Source organism: Suillus bovinus (assembly GCF_016758785.1).
Source record: "Suillus bovinus strain UH-Sbo-P2 chromosome Unknown EDB93scaffold_2, whole genome shotgun sequence".
Classification (NCBI taxonomy): domain Eukaryota; kingdom Fungi; phylum Basidiomycota; class Agaricomycetes; order Boletales; family Suillaceae; genus Suillus; species Suillus bovinus.
In genome coordinates, this window is record NW_024542058.1 from 59056 (window position 1) to 75429 (window position 16374).

A 16374-nucleotide genomic window follows, 5' to 3' on the forward strand; every position below is an offset into this window, starting at 1 on the left:
GCCCTTTAAAAGTCAACTCAATTTGATACCCCTGTGTGACTGTGACATGCTGGGTCAATTTGACATTCCCACACTTAGGCATATGATGTGCGAAAAACCAAATATTTCAACACATCAAATTACAAATTAGGCTGGAGTGTGATAGTAATTTTGTAAGTAGTCAGAATCACATAGTTAAAACTGCTGTGCAAATCTGGGGTTATCACAGAAGCAAATCTCGATTTTATTGTGAAGTCAAATGGTTTCAACACAAGTGCATGTTACATGTCACAACTACCAAATTTCAACAACAACAACAACAACAACAACACTGACTTCATGGGTGACAGAAGATACAAGTAAAGTTGTGCGATGGTAAAGCTATTGATATAGGAATGCCTAGTTACTAATAGAATGACAGATGGGAGAGCCCAAATGGAGTTGGTAGGGTCAGCAGGAAGGCCCAGGTGACAGTAGAGAGGTAGGCAGGAGAGCCCAATCAGTGTAGTTAGGGTCAGTGGGAAGGCCCAGGTGACAGTAGAGAGGTAGGTGGGAGAACACGACCAGTGTAGTTAGGGTCAGCGGGAATGCCCAGGTGACAGTAGAGAGGTAGATGGGAAAGCCCAAATGGTGTTGGTAGGGTTGGCGGGAAGGCCCAGATGACAGCAGAGAGGTAGGTGGGAGAGCCCAAATGGTGTTGGTAGGGTCAGTGGGAAGGCCCAGATTACTGTAGAGAGGTAGATGGGAGAGCCCAACCAGTGTAAACTAGGGTCGGTGGGAAGGCCCCAGATGACAGTAGAGAGGTAGATGGAAGAGCCCGACCAGTGTAGTTAGGGTCAGCGGGAAAGCCCAGATGACAGCAGAGAGGTAGGCGGGAGAGCCCAAATGGTGTTGGTAGGGTCAGCAGGAGGCCCAGATTACTGTAGAGAAGGTAGATGGGAGAGCCCGACCAGTGTAACTAGGGTTGCGGGAAGGCCCAGATGACAGTAGAGAGGTAGACAGAAGAGTCCGACCAGTGTAGTTAGGGTCAGTGGGAAAGCCCAGATGACATTAGAGAGCTAGGCGGGAGAGCCCAAATGGTGTTGGTAGGGTCAGTGGGAAGGCCCAGGTGACAGTAGAGAGATAGGTGGGAGAGCCCAACCAGTGTAGTTAGGGTCAGCGGGAAAGCCCAGGTGACAGTAGAGAGGTAGGCGGGAGAGCCCAATCAGTGTAATTAGCTAGTCATATTTATCTATTCCTGCCCTCTCTAGATATCATCCCAAATTGAGATTGGCGCCTACATGTCTCTCTTCACCTCTCATACCTCCATTAGAAAGGTTTGCTTCATTGGCGATGATAAACAATTGCCACCCTATGGTCAGGATGATACCAGAACCTGAAGAGTATCTTCGAGGTCAAGCATCTCAAGGACCATGCTCTCTTCCTGAACACACAATACAGGATGCCTCCTCAAAGTATAGACTTCATCTCTCAAGCTGTATATAATGGCCTACTTGAGTTGAACCCGCAACACTCTGTCACAAACAAGAGGATGGCTTATCATTTCATCAACATTCCCAGCCAGGAACAGTTACATGGAACTACCCCCCCTTTCCCCATCATCTTATGACAGACTTGCAAGTAAAACTCCCACATTTGATTTTGTATTCCCCGTGCCACCCCCCCCCTTCATCACGCACCCCCCATCATCTTATGACAGACTCACAAGTAAAACTCCCACATTTAATTCCGTATTCTGCATGTCACCCCTCCTTCATTGCACACCCCCCATCATCTTACGACAGACTCGCAAGTAAAACTCCCACATTTGATATCATATTCCCTGTGCCACCCCCCCTTCATCGCACCCCCCCCCCCCCCCATCATCTTATGACAGACTTGCAAGTAAAACTCCCACATTTTATTCCATATTCTCTCTGTTGTTACCCCCCCCCCCCCCCCCCCCCCTCACCTTCTGACAGACTCGCAAGTAAAGCTCCCACATTTTGTTGCATGTTGCCTGCAAGACAATGCAATTACTCGATGACTAGTGCTACACTCAGTGTGTCTATCACTCTTTTGTGTTTGCCCACCACTCCCTCAGCAGGCTCAAGTCTATTGATTCCAATTAATAAAATACAATAAAGTCCACTTGATGCAGGACAATGTTTTGGGCCAGAATTCCTGCAGGTTTTGTCCAATATCAAAATCTTGTCTGAAGTGCATGTACTGGCCTCACATACCTAGTACTACTCCTTCTATCAATATACAAATTGTGGATTTTTATGCCATCAAAATGTTTGAAAAAGGACCCCAATCACCCCTATTTATGATGGGAAAGCCCAACTAATAAATGCCCCAGGACATCCCAGAGACATGCTAGAGTGATCCCGGTTGGGATTGGGAAGGATCAAAAATAGGTCCTTGGGATGGCCCAGATACCTGCTTCAGTGTGGACTGGGACATCCCAGTACATAGGGTAAAATACTGGGAATACCATCCTAAAACACACCCACTAGGTCCTTTGCTATCCACAAACAAATAGACCTAAGAGGTCTTTTCAAGTGGTTGACTGAAGTGACCAGAGCATGATCGCACCAATGACAGTTTCCAGGTTACAGCCTGGTTCATTTGGCTGCGAGTCGAGCTTCTCATGCTCTTGAAGCATGGCGTCAGATGTGTACAGCTCGGTAATGATCCTTTCTGGAGGTTCATTGTCGTCAGGCTGCCAGAATAGTTTGTATGGCTTTGTGTGAAACGTCTTCGCTGCAACCTCCTGGTATGCAGATTTGAGCACTTCCAATGGCTTGCGGTAATAAAGCCCGTTAACTTCAAATTCAGGCGCGCAATCTTCAGAGGAGAACTTGTCTTTTTCACAAGGAAGTCGGATCTTCACCGAGGTTTCATGCCATCCATCAGAGGAGAATATCGAGGAGGCAGGGTCATGTTGGGCCTTCTCAAGACGCGATGCCTCCCTAGATGCATTGAAATCTAGCAAATCCTCTCGGCAGAAATCCTCCGCTAAAATGACATCGTTGACTAAACAATTGAGATCTTGCAGTGATTTCGAGATCGACGAGTTGTAAAACCATGTCATGAGCCGAAAAACAGTGGCATTAAGGAATGGTGCGAAGTAATCATGGTGGACTGCCTCGAGTGATTGTCCGAAGTCAGCATACCACGGCCGTTCGTAATCGGCGTCCCCATCAACATGCTGGAATGCTGAGGAGTCACAAAGTGCGTCAAAGTAGGCTGAATGTTCAGGGTCATATGTTGGAAATGAATGAGGATATTCACGAAAAAGGTCGAATGTGTCTGTATCAGTGCGGAACCACTCGGGATGCTCTGCATGGCTATGATGTGATGATCTGTCATCAGAGTCCATCTCAATATCTGGTGGGTCTCCGAGCGCTGATACAGGCTCGTCCCGATCAATGGGAGGTGGGGCCGGGATCGGTAGGACTGGGACTTCATCACGATAACGCATGGGGAAGCGGATTTGTCGATTTGGACGCCCTGATGGCCGTGGCTCCATTTCAATGTCCGGCACCTCCTGTTCATATGCAAATATTTCCATGAACATCAGGTTCACATCTAATAACACACAACACTCACATCCACTCGAGGCTGCCGTAGTTGCCGTAGGTGCTCCCGCTCTTCTTCACGTTGTTCTTCCTGCCGGCGTTCATCTTCCAAACGAGTAGCTTCAGCAATAGCTTCCCCGCGCTCGCGCCGCTCAGCGAGAGCTGACGTGGTGGCTATATCACGTATCTTGCAGTATCTACTCAGGTGAACGGACAGGCCGCGATTGTGCACCTCTACATTGCAGTTTGGACACTGTCATCAAGAGAAAAGTGAGTAACAAGACAAAGATTAAGTGGGGCAGCATGAGCGACAGCGGAAACACGCTGTGATCGCGGCCTTAAATGCAAGTTCCTCACAACGAGATCCACAGATCGATTGCGATAGGATAAGGTCCGGGCAGATAACCTGGATGACGGTTAAGATCAGTTCACAATCAAGATCCCGTGCTTCTGCTCAGTGACAAGATACCAAAGATAGCGCTCATCTCAATATGTGGAGCTAAGAGAGGGTCGAGTTCATTCTAGAACCAATCATCCGGACCGAACTGCACGTTTCACACCATTGATGAGCAAAAACACTGTATATTATAGTTACAGCGCATATCATGAATCGGGATCGCACAAACGTTTATGACCTCTCAGGGAGGCAGCTTGAAACTTTGCAAAATGAGATGACACGAAGGAATAAACATAGGACATACCTGATGATGGGATCCTGGTATGTTACACGGCTTCAAGTCGAGTAGGGTTGAAGTAGATATCGAGAATGTGTCGCCCACGCAACTTGGGAGTCGAATGCTTGGTATGGTCACTGAGGTTAGTGGATATCAAAATATCAAAATAACATACCATTGCCCACACAGATAAAGTTTCCCTCGCATCCATATACTAGACAGTACCAGTCTTGAAATGCCTCGCAAGACTGGCGTGAGGTTGAGGGAGTCTAGCAATGCCTTGCGAGACGAGTAGGCACATCTTGCACGTTGTCGAACGAATTGATTCACGCCTCAGAAGGCATCACGAGGCCGTGGAATATTATCCGGAACTTGCCGGCCCTCGCCAGATTTGGGCGCTTTTGCTGATGACCGTATAGATGGGAACTCAGGTAAGCCGGCGTACTTACAGTAACTTAACCCCCTTCACTTCCCACTTCAATTCTATGCTATCCTCAAGCCTCGATTGTATTATCGTCAGACCCATGTTCAAGTTATTCTCTTGCTGACTGTAAAAATTGCCGAGAATGTGATTTTTTTTCATGACCTTCAAACGTCTTGATGACATTTCGAATGACTTAGGTAGTTCCTTGTCGACTTTCATGCTGCTGATTTTTCTACAAAAGCATGTCCTTGCTGGATTCCTCGTCGGCTACGCCTGTGGGACTTGGAAGTTGGAGGAGGCAAAGAGTAGGATGTGAGTAGCCTACAGGCCTGTTGAAAGTGTGTTGGTGGTATGTGGGGAGTCGCCCGAGTCGATGAGTCAGCAAGTGTCATGTAAGACGTTGCGTATGAAGGAAAAAGGGGACTTGGTCCCCTGGACGTCGATAACCCATTGTAGACCACAACAAACAAATAGTCATTCGTCTTATAATATCCAAAGCCCAAGATGCCACAAATGCATTGAACAAGCGGAAACGATATAACCAGAAAAAGATAGCTACAACTTCAACTATGATCAGCCTGGTTCGCCACCGCCACCACCTCCATAAGCACAGTCTGCCGCTCAACCGTGAGCATCGTCGTTGCTGCCTGGTATAAAGCACCGTTTTGATTCTGGAATGCTGTGAAAATAGTCACTGTAAACAGGGAACGGTATAACACAGTGAGAATGAATGACGTACTCTGCAATGCCTCCTTGAAGGTGACATATGGGTTGATGTTATCGAGCGAACTGAAAAATCCGAGTTCTTCCTCTATTTCTGATTCCTCCGATGTATCTGACTCGTCATCTCCTGTTTCTGCCTTCTCGGATTTTTCTCTCAGACGAGCACCCTAGAATATTTATATGAGCAGTAGGTTGCAAATATGGAATTGTGACGAACCTCTTTCGCTAGGATCTCAAGATACGCAGAATCTTCGTCCCATACGTCCTCTAAATACAGTTGTCAGGAGGTGAAACAGGCAACAAGGCAATACACGCTTACCATCTTCCTCACCCTCAAGATTGAGATATCTAGTGTCGTCCTCATCTTCATCGTCGGACCCGTCGACCAGCTGATCCTCCAACACCTTGCGCTCTACAGGACCACACTATCAGTCAAATTATCAGTCACACTAATGATGTGCAACCCACTCGCAATAGCCTGAGGCAAAGCCTTGAAAATATTCAAAGCACCGCCCACAATCCCAGGCCATCCATCCCTCAATCCCTCTGGAATCGCGCCAGCCTCCATCTCCAACAACCTACATAGCGCCAAAATGCTCAGTTTCTTGTCGTGTACACGTGGGAGCTTATTGTCGCTGTTGATTGCTACAAACCAGCGCTCGAAAAATGTGCGTGAGAACCCAGGCTTGTAGGCCTCCATGAAATGAAGTGCCGCGGAGGCGTTGTAGAGGACGGCGTTGACGAGAATCTCGAGGTTAGCAAGGCGGAATGAGGCAATCTCGCCTTTGTCCATGTGGTCTGCGGCAATGGTGATGATGTCCTGGAGTTGCTGCAAAGCACGATAAGGCGTCTCATGTGAGAATTACGAACACAAAGACTTACGTCGTCCACATGGCCGTGCAAGTTGAGAAGCATAGACTCTGCCAGCTTGCACCCGTTAATCTTGTCGTTATCCCCAAGCTGTGGGCTTGTCATAGCCGTGCGGTACATGTCCAACACCTTCAACCTGTAATCAGGGCGTGCCTTCAGCACATCGGTACCATACGACACGAAATTGTCCAGCGAGGGGAGCATTTCTGCAAATCGCCACCTCCGTGAGCAACACAATCCAACTATGCGCGGGAAGTAGTGAGCCGCACCATCAAGGAAATCAAAAGCATCGTTCTTGAAAAGGTCATAAGTCAACTCGAACACTGGCCACATGTTCGGTGATATTGTGTGAAGACGGAAGGTAAGGGCGTCTACGAGGTCATACATATTATCAAACAAATCTACAAACGCTAATATCAGCGATGTTCTTCGAGGGAAAAAAGAACAGACGCACCGATCAACTTATTCTCAAGGGTGAACCGGATGATGAGTATAATCACTTCCTGCACCTGCGACAGAATCTCGGGCGACGAGTCAGTGCACGAAACAACCTGCGCAGCTTTATCAGACGAGTTGAACAAACATAATGGTAAGAGTACGCGCATAGTCCCGATAGTTTTGGCGACTCCCATAGCGCCGTATACTTTATCGTCATCGGCATCCGAAACGAGTGATTCCACGTCGATGCTGTCCGGGATCGCTTCGTTCCGCTGTGCCAGACCCTCTCTTGCAAGGCGTAAGTAGGATTCGCACTACATACATGCCGTTAGCGTATCATAGCAGTAACTAGAAGACAAGGCACCCACCAGGCGTGCGGTGAGCTGCGAAGCCACGGGCATGAGCTCGTTTTGGAACCGGTCAACCATAGCTTCCATGCTGTGATTGAGGATATCGAGGTCCGTCTCATCGGAGAGCTTGAGAAGATCTGCAACAGCCACCATCAAAATCAATGAATGTATCAGCAGGTTTGGACACGAGACACACAGAAAGCTGCTGTTGCGATTATTTTTCTATTAGGAAACATTACAGTGGTGTTTCGTCATTTCCAAAGTATTATAGAATTAAAGAATATCATCACGAAAGGTTTGTGGTCTTGCAATACGGCTTAACCAGCAGGGGAAGTTGGTATTCATTCTTTGGGTCACTGCGCAAGAACGGCCTCTGTACGATTGAAGACCTCTTTCCGACATCCGAAGCAGGAACAGCAAGCTTGAACTCGAAAGCTCGAACCAGGGTAAAGAGAAGTGCTTTCATCCTGTAAAAGGTCTTCATCGGTGGAAATAAAATGGAAGGCTGCGGCAGACATACTCCACTAATGAAAAGCGATACCCAATACATGCACGCGGACCACCAAGGAACGTCATGAGATGTCCCCAGACCCCAGGAACTTGTGATGTTGCCTCTGGAAGTGATGCCCAGCGGTCAGGATTGAACTCTTTTGCATCGGTGCCCCAAATCGCCTCCGATCTGTTGATTGCCAAGATGGGAATAAAAATTGGGTCCCCCTTGCTGATCCTGAGGTAACTGCGATGAGATATCGATGATCATTGGAAGGGACGCTGGCAACGTACTTGATCCCATTATGAACCACTCCATATTTGTCCGTAAAAGGCGTGTCCACTGGAAGGATGTCGTCTTTCATGGCGATCCGAATTGTGCTAGGGACAGGGGCGTGCAAACGAAGTGTCTCGCGTACGACCGCCTCAAGATACGGGAGCGCTACGAGTTCATCCATGGACGGAGTCTCGGTCTCCACTGTCAAGAGTTCCTCCCGGAGCTTGGTTTGAATGTCCGGGCGTAGGCAGAGCGCATAGAGTGCCCAAGTTGTTGCCGTGCTATTCGACTGTGTAAGTGTGGATTATCTTATACAACAATTGATATCCGCACCTCGTGGTCTCATGCCCTGCAACCAAAAAAGTCGGAACCTCTGAGTACACCATAAGCGCTCGCACGCATAGTTCCTAATGACAACGTACGTGCAAGTACATCCTCGTCCGATAGCCTCTGGTTTTCCGGAATATCAGTTGCCATATTGGCACGAACGAGCAAACTGAGTAAATCGCGCCCTTGAAGACTGCTCTTCTCAATGAAATCACCTTTTTTAGCGCTGAGAGAGGATATGACAGCGGCTTTAGCATTATGCAGGAGCTGGCTGCCGATGCGACCCATCGTGTTTTGGGCTGCATCTATCTTGCGATCACGATCAGAGGGCTGGAGGGAGTTAGTGACAATTTATGTCGCAATGGTGAACTTACAATCCATCGGAGCAATGGAATCCATGCCTTAAGCATTGGGAGGATGCTAATCTGCTGACTAGCAGAAAACATAACCGAGAAAGCCTGATTAAGCTCATTTGGTGTATCGGTTGCATTCAGGGCGTTAAACTCATAGTTAAAACCTATGATACTCATTCGGTGCTGGTAGGAAGTTCCTTCGGAAAGGACCTACCTGCAAGTCCGATGACGTCCAACGTCATTTTGCTCAGCCAGGGCATGACATCTATCCGAGCTGCGTGTTCACTAACGGTCATGGTAGACCAGACGTCTCGAAGCTGAAAGACAGCGACGTCGTCATCTATATCCATGTCTAGTGAGGAACAAACTAAGCTTACCTTGATCGATTTACTGAAGAATATGTCCGTTAGCGTGCGTATCTGAGCAGGTCCAAATGCGGGGTTCTTTGGAAGACATATTTAATTGGTCCAAGGCAAACAGAGGTGAATTGTACCATGATCCTTCTCTGAAACATGGCGTCAGCATGGTGAAGTTGAGATGCGTGTCAAAACAAACCTGCTGACGATGTTGAGCTCCTTGAGACCGAAATGAGTGGAAGTGGAAATATCATGCAGCCGAGATCGCACCTTCAACGAATAGGACACCTGAGATAATATCAGATAGCCCGGGATAACAGTAGACACACTGGCACGCACCTTCGCCCAGAATTCTAGCAAGATTATACCGGACTTGTGACGGTTTCTGGTAATCGTTACTATGTGTGAGAACATGGTTCAGTGCACGGGTGTCCATCGTGAATAACCGGTCTGACTGGGAAAGAATTTCAAACATGGTAAATTTTGTAGCGCAGGAGGAATTGAACATACAAAGAAGAACCCTTTGTATTTAAGGGTTGTTCCATACTGCCCCACCCACTGCTCGTGAAGGACTGAATTCTCCTGCGAGTTTTCAATGAAGACTGCATCATGGTAGTTCGATGGATTACTGTACCGCGCTGAAAATGTCCTTCAAGTTCCCGAATAGCCAGCTTGTTCCTCTTGGGCCTGGTAGTGTGCGCAGTGGGGACCTAAGAGTGTGCCAAACTCGCTCTCCTAACTTCCAACATCCGAATGCGACGAGTGCAGAGCTTGTTGAAAGGACAAGTTTCCAAAGGATGTGGGTGACCATGGTGCGGTACATGAAGTTGCTGTTCACAAACGTGAAATCTGCTTATAATACATATAGCGATGGCTGCGGGCCGCCAGAATTAATCAAATGTCATTGGGTGTATGCGCGACTCGGATTTGTGCTGACGTGTGTGTCTCGCCGAAGGCAGTGAGTGCAAGGTATTTCTCATGCTCCGCAGTCAGTTAGTTACTGACAGCGCTGGTCCTCATATTAGGATACGGCATTTGATTTATATTCTTTTTACATAATCCATATAATCTTATGTTGCATCCGGCACCACTACTGATCTCCATGATCTCTTACGACTTACCATGTTCTCGAGTTTCCCCATTCTCAATGTCGAATAGTTTATTAGCTTTTCCTGCGGCTGACAGAGTGTGCAGACTGGACCTAGTGATAATACAAAAGCTCAACCTAACCAAAGGAGCTTTTCATTGGCACCAAGCCAGAAAATGAATGTTGAGATATCTCATCCTGGTGCGCATGATCCATAGTTGCTATCTCTGCTAAATTTGATCGTCTAACAAGGTCCACATGTATGTCTGCTCAGTCGTGGGAGAAGTCAACCTTGCCTCAATGTCTTGCTTGTCACCGTTATCGCTCAAGTGACCTCTTGAGAAATGTTCCGCTCGGGGGTACTTGAGTCAAGCTTATCTTGTAGCCTACTTATTGCTAGGTTTCGACCATATGCTTTTTTCATTCCCTTCTGCACGCAAAAATGGGTGCAAAACTACTTGCCCTCTTCTGGGCATTGCTAGCGCTTGGCCAGTTCTTATACGTCTCCCGACAGGTGGTTTCCGCATCGATCACAACACCTCTACCTGATCTCTACGAGGCATCTCTGACCGAGCTTCAGGCGGGCCTCACCTCGGGGCAGTTCACGAGCGTCGACTTGATCAAGGTCCGTAAGCATGCTAGCAGTGTTGCATGCCATGAATCGCTTGCAGTGATACTAATAGAGTTATGGATATGGCTTTTACATTTTGATTTGACAGGCGTATTTCGCTCGCATTGAAGAAGTCAATCTGCAAGGGCCGATGCTCCGCGCTGTGATTGAAACAAATCCGTCTGCGCTCCAGGAAGCCGCGATCTTGGATTATGAGCGGCTCACCTATGGCCCACGGAGTGCGCTTCATGGGATCCCCGTGCTTGTAAAGGATAATATTGCAACTGTGGCATTTGAAGGTGTGTTTTGATGGTGTAGAGTGAAAAGCCGAAGGTTATAGCAACGCATGAAGGAATGAACACAACTGCGGGGTCATATAGCTTGTTGAACTCTGTGGTTCCGAATGATGCAGGTGTGGTGAAGCGATTACGCGAGGCGGGAGCCATTATCCTTGGTATGTTTCCTGAAGGCGCAGTATAATATCGGAATTTAACATGGTATGCCACTGCAGGTAAGGCAAACCTGTCCGAGTGGGCACACTTTCGTGGAAACATCGCCTCTGGATGGTCAGGACGTGGAGGACAATGCACGAATGCATATTACCCAAACGCCGACCCATGTGGTTCGTCGGCTGGTTCTGGGGTCTCTGCATCTATCGGCCTGACTGCTGTCGCGCTTGGGTTCGCTCCAGTTAACTCTCTTACACTTGCACTTTGACTGATATGAGAGATAGGACAGAGACAGACGGAAGTATCACATGCCCGGCAAATCAGAACAATGTGGTAGGCATCAAGCCTACTGTGGGATTAACATCCCGTGCTGGGGGTGAGTCTTGTCTTGTCTCGCCCTGTCTCCTATCAGGTTCACAAACTCTCTCTAGTTATACCGATCTCCGAGCACCAAGACACAGTCGGTCCGCTCGCTCGCTCTGTCACAGATGCAGCCATTGTCCTTTCCATCATCGCTGGCCCGGATCCTAATGACAACTTTACGCTGGCACAGCCAATGCCCGTCCCCGACTACACTATGGCACTCAATAACTTATCACTTGTCGGCAAGCGAATTGGGGTGCCTCGTACAGTTTTCTTGAATGACAGCTTGACTGGCAATGATCCATACGTGAATCAAGTATTCGAGGAGGCGCTGGAGACGCTACAAAGTCTGGGCGCGACAATTGTAGATCCTGCTGATTTGCCTTCCGCGTATGAAATCTACGAGTCTAACAACGAAACTGTTGTACTGGATGTTGACTTCAAGGTATTTGAGTACATTAAAAGCATTCAGAATATTCGGTGCTAACACTTTGATTTGGCAGGTCCAACTCAATGCCTGGTTTGACAGCCTCGTCGCGAATCCATCAGGGGTGGCTTCGCTTGAAGAATTGATCATGTTTGATGACGACAACCCAACGCTCGAAGAGCCTGCGGGATACACAGACCAGTCAATGTGAGCGCCTTTCAAGAGCACCGCCATACTCGCTGAAACTACTGCAGTTTGATTGAATCCCAAGCGACTACTGGTTTTAATGCGTCTTATTACCAATCTCTCGCGTTTGACACAGAACTTGGCGCCACTAATGGTATAGATGCTGCCCTAAAGATGTATGCACTGGACGCTCTGGTGCTTCCTGCACCTGGTTATACGACTGTTCCTGCAGGTTTGTACTGAAAATATGTTTCTTATATGTGAACTCAGACGGTGTACTCTCGCAGCCATCGCGGGGTATCCGATTGTCACAGGTAAATGATCTTTTCGATGTCTAACTGCTCGATTAGCTAATGCTCCCTGCGCTAAGTGCCTTTGGGTTTCTATCCAGAGAATGTTACAATTGGCAGCGCCGGGCCAGAGACTGTGTATCCGGCTCCAGGCGTCCCCATTGGCCTTTCGTTTTTGGGAACAGCATGGAGCGAGTATAGCCTCGTCAGTTTTGCATATGCCTACGAACAGAAGACGCAAACAAGGCTACAAAGGAAAGCCTACACTGCAGCGATTCCAAAAACACAGTTGGCAGATGTAATAGGGCAGTAGTTGTCATTACTGTGCCCTGAGATGGGTTTCGCACAGCGGTCGTTTCTAGACTACCTTCATATCGATAGGCCAGAATCCATTTTTGTTCATTCACCGCTGGCCAAACAGAAGGGTCCTGCCTATTACGATGCTTCGTTCTGGGCGAGATTACTCAGAATGGCACTGGACTGTGCCGCAACTTTCTCATTCGACACTCTATTCGGACACCATTCTCACTATGGTTGGAAACCGCCGTCAAGAAGCAACAATGGGTCACTATGTCTACCCAAGGCCACAGCACAAGTCACTAACACAATTCCGCACTAATGACCAGGTTGCTACAATGCTGAGCTCATGCTAGCATGATCCAAAGTAACAGAGACATTAATGTTAAACATACTATGATGAGTTAGTGATAAATAGTCATACCGGTCTCACCAGCGGTGAGCTCAGAGGTGTCAGACACAGCGTCAAAACCATATCATGTTGCGCAGTCCAGTACCATTCTGGGGTATCTCGCCCGAGTATCGTAATAGGCGGGACACCAGCTGGCTTATATAACCACTCTCATGTGACGTACGTAAGACTGGTCACGAGTCTACCCTTTTGTTTGTGAATGAACAAAAAGCCTTGTTCTGGCCTATCGATCAGAAGGTAGCTGTAAATATAGAAATTCTCTCTATGCTCTCTTAGATATGTGTTTACCGTTTCGATGGCCTTGCTGGCACTCCTCAATATGAAAACTCCCAAGCTATCTTTCTTTTCTGCTCATATGTTGATCATAGGCCTCACCTACAAGTATGACATCTGTAAGGTCTATCTTCCGCCCCTTGAAGGGCGAAAATGCTAAGCAACAAGGTCTGTCTTCCTGTGTTCTATGTTGTCTTATTTTGGTCCTTCAACTTGTTTCTGCTGCAGCTACTTCGGAATCACAACGTTCTAATGATCACCCACCGGCCCAGGCCTTCAAGTCCAAGATCAAGGAGGACGGTTTCTGGAAGAAATTTGATTGGTGGTTGATGTGCGCTTTGGTTATCCCAGTTATACTCGAAACGTTAGACTATACAGGTAAGTCGTTTTCGTTTGTTCTGCCTCTCGTCTCACCTTAATGGAACATTCAGTTGTCGCCACTGCGCAACCTCGAATTGCAGTGAGTGTCATGTTGCCTTCAATATGGTAGTCCTTGACATTACTTTCAGTCTGTATTTAACGCCTTAAACCTGCAAAGGTGCATATATACATTTTGAATCGTGACATCGGGGTTCTACTGATTTTCCCCTATCAGCTATATTGGTACATCATACCTGTTAGCATCAACAGTTTTCTTGCCCTTCTTTGCATCCATTTCTGATATCTATGGCCTCCATTTTGGACTTCAATTGTCTCTTCTATTCTTCCTCGTCGGTAGTGCCTTCAGTACAGGAGCTGTCAACATGACAATGCTCTTGGTTGGCAGAGGAATAGCTGGTATTGGATCTGCTGGTTTGTTGACAGTGTGTATTACTCTATATGAAGAACGACATTCTGATTATTAGTCAAGATCGTGCGGACAATAATGTCAGATTCGTCCTCACTGGATACGAACAATATACAGCAATCTGCTACGTTCTTCTTGTATGCTCTTGGTTTTTGTATAGGCCCCGTCATTGGTGGTTTCCTAGTCACGGCCAGCTTCCGCTGGGTATTTGCGATCAAGTATGGATTTCCCAGTACACTTAACGAATGATGTTAACGGAAATATAGTATTCCGTGTGCTGTTCTTGCCATGGTTCTGTGTTTCTTTTTGCTTCGCAAACGTGTTAAAGGAGCCAAGTCATCTGAGGAACTTCCAGGTTCCACCAAATCTACGACATGTATGACAAAGCTAGCCCTCATCGACTGGATCGGGACGTTTCTCTTCATTATTGGAGGCACCCTCATTCTGCTTGCGCTGAACTGGGGTCCCGATGACAACTGGAAGACTGTTCGCGTTATAGTCGGCCTGGTTATTGGTGTCATTGTCTTTGTGGCCTGCATTCTTTGGGAGGTCATCTTGGAGCGAAAGCACCAAGCTTCAGCCGTGGCAATTTCGGCGCTTCATCATGTGCAGCCCATGCTGCCTCTCGAACTCTTTCGGTCCTACAACATCTGCGTCTTGCACTATGGCAGCTTCGTGTCCGGCATCGTCATGTTTGTGATATTCTACTTTGTCGCAATATTTATGACCGTCGTCTCTGGATTGCCACCCGATCAAGCCGGTACACAACTTCTTTATTTTGCTCCTGGCCTAGTATGTTTCCACAATTTGTTAGACCACCGATGTCTCACTGTTATGATAGGGAGGAGGTAGCCTGATTTCCATTCAGTTGATCAAGCACTTCAGACAAGTAGGCATCTACAGTCTTTCGCTGTAAAACGTGCATATCTAATGATCCTTTCAGCCGATCTATCCAATCGTTGCTGGATTGATTGTCATGACCGTTGGTTTGGGTCTCATCCAGACGGGCATGCAGAAGAACGTGCAAGGGCTTGTTAATGGGTGCGACGTTTATGTACTGATCAAAAGCGGATCTCTCACACGCACACTTAGTTTCATGTGCATGACAGGTTGTGGGGTCGGTCTTACAGCTGGCCCTAATGTCATTCAAGTGCGCTTTTTGATGCCAGATCATGTCGCCGCAACTAATGCCTTGTTGCTTTTCGTGAGTTGTGTCGACATGCCGTATGGTGCGCATATTCAGATGATGTCCCGTAGTTCCGCACCCTCGGTGGAACTGTCGGTCTAGCACAGTGTTTTACTGTCATGAACGCTAAAGTCGATTCCTACGTCGTAGAGCAAATACGAAGCGGTGCTATCTCAGGCTCTGCCCTCGATGCCCTTGGAGCGCTCTACAACAGTGGTGGCCTCGACTCCATTCAGTCGCTCGAAGGTCTGCCGCCTGTGTCGCAGCAAATCATCCGTGATGCGTTCAGGGACGGTGTCCGTTGGAGCTTCATCTCCCTCATTCCTTGGGCTAGTTTGGCAGTCATTCTGTCCTTGTTCCTTTCTACGATCCCTGATCCTGATGCTCGGGGGACTGATCATGACAAAGAAATGGAACTACCAGAACCTGACGAGACGCGAAAGCTTTCCTATAAGCTAGAGGGTGACGAACATGCTGTGCCCATTCAACAGCAGAATCGTTAAAACTTTTTTGAGTGCGCGAAGATGATGGGCCTAGTAAATATCTCTAGGATGTTGTCAAATAATTTGTATAATTATCTGTGCGATCTCAGCCTGCAGCCCGTTTCAATTCTCCGATCACATACCCATCGTACATGTTATAGTATTCTTTATGTCCACGTTAGCCTTCCATGTAATCTACCTCCTGGTTGCATCCTGACATCTTCCAATATGAGATGTCAAGTAGCCGCTATTCAAGCTGCCTGCGACCTTTGCACCAAGCTCTGGAGAACATTCACCACGTCACCAAACTGGCTCTCCTCCTCAGGGCTTGCTGTATCCTCGGAAATCGGTGGACGCGCCCCCCTTTCAGGTAGGTAGTTTGACCATACCAATTCACCACTGCGGATGAAAGATATGCCATAAGATGTCTTATAGTAGTTGAGTGGCGGGGCGCCTTGCTTTACAGCAGGATCCTGCCCGACCGGGTTCCAGATCTTCTGGAGTATGTTAACGACCCGGTCGATTTCATCAGCACCGTCAGAGATGATGAGGGGTGCAGCGGCAGCGGATAGCAGTGGCTCATATTGTTGACGTGTCTGAGAAGAGACAGAAAGATGCTGTGGGTTTGACACCGATCTGGAAAAAGTGTGTTCAAAATTGGCGACTTCGAGTCCAGCAAAACCACTGCTGATTCCTGGAATC

At 47.7% G+C, this 16374-nt stretch overlaps 5 protein-coding genes across 5 annotated transcripts; 2 read left to right on the forward strand and 3 right to left on the reverse strand.

The window, feature by feature from the left end:
* Positions 1–1926: 1926 nt before the first annotated feature.
* EDB93DRAFT_1237431 (uncharacterized protein) lies at positions 1927–4027 on the reverse strand (the record flags this gene model as incomplete). The annotated part of the gene is made up of 3 exons (XM_041451413.1): positions 1927–1978; positions 2541–3303; positions 4012–4027. The coding sequence occupies 3 exons, from the start codon at positions 4025–4027 to the stop codon at positions 1927–1929; spliced, it is 831 nt and encodes a 276-aa protein (XP_041312945.1).
* A 1198-nt stretch (positions 4028–5225) lies between these two features.
* Positions 5226–7299, reverse strand: EDB93DRAFT_1114316 (armadillo-type protein). The gene is made up of 8 exons (XM_041448241.1): positions 7040–7299; positions 6839–6985; positions 6688–6784; positions 6503–6634; positions 6246–6439; positions 5832–6192; positions 5683–5775; positions 5226–5630 (listed from the first exon to the last, which is right to left on the reverse strand). Exons 1-8 carry the CDS (start codon positions 7172–7174, stop codon positions 5518–5520), a joined length of 1272 nt encoding a protein of 423 aa, XP_041312946.1. The 5' UTR covers positions 7175–7299; the 3' UTR covers positions 5226–5517.
* Positions 7110–9857, reverse strand: EDB93DRAFT_1114319 (cytochrome P450). Its single transcript, XM_041448242.1, has 15 exons — positions 9815–9857; positions 9458–9654; positions 9334–9405; positions 9163–9277; positions 9094–9111; positions 9023–9042; positions 8961–8972; positions 8845–8910; positions 8682–8784; positions 8489–8631; positions 8210–8444; positions 8121–8160; positions 7805–8068; positions 7218–7748; positions 7110–7158 (listed from the first exon to the last, which is right to left on the reverse strand). Exons 2-14 carry the CDS (start codon positions 9644–9646, stop codon positions 7502–7504), a joined length of 1524 nt encoding a protein of 507 aa, XP_041312947.1. The 5' UTR covers positions 9647–9654; positions 9815–9857; the 3' UTR covers positions 7110–7158; positions 7218–7501.
* Positions 9858–10352: 495 nt separating this feature from the next.
* Positions 10353–12548, forward strand: EDB93DRAFT_1075246 (amidase signature enzyme; the record flags this gene model as incomplete). The annotated part of the gene is made up of 10 exons (XM_041445152.1): positions 10353–10535; positions 10630–10819; positions 10873–10974; positions 11032–11200; positions 11254–11345; positions 11401–11777; positions 11836–11966; positions 12014–12177; positions 12233–12259; positions 12316–12548. The coding sequence occupies 10 exons, from the start codon at positions 10353–10355 to the stop codon at positions 12546–12548; spliced, it is 1668 nt and encodes a 555-aa protein (XP_041312948.1).
* Positions 12549–13148: 600 nt separating this feature from the next.
* EDB93DRAFT_1274484 (MFS general substrate transporter) lies at positions 13149–15693 on the forward strand (the record flags this gene model as incomplete). Its single annotated transcript, XM_041454385.1, has 10 exons — positions 13149–13336; positions 13446–13595; positions 13649–13688; positions 13813–14020; positions 14068–14222; positions 14271–14796; positions 14846–14893; positions 14948–15045; positions 15097–15208; positions 15262–15693. Exons 1-10 carry the CDS (start codon positions 13240–13242, stop codon positions 15691–15693), a joined length of 1866 nt encoding a protein of 621 aa, XP_041312949.1. The 5' UTR covers positions 13149–13239.
* Between the last annotated feature and the right edge of the window lie 681 nt (positions 15694–16374).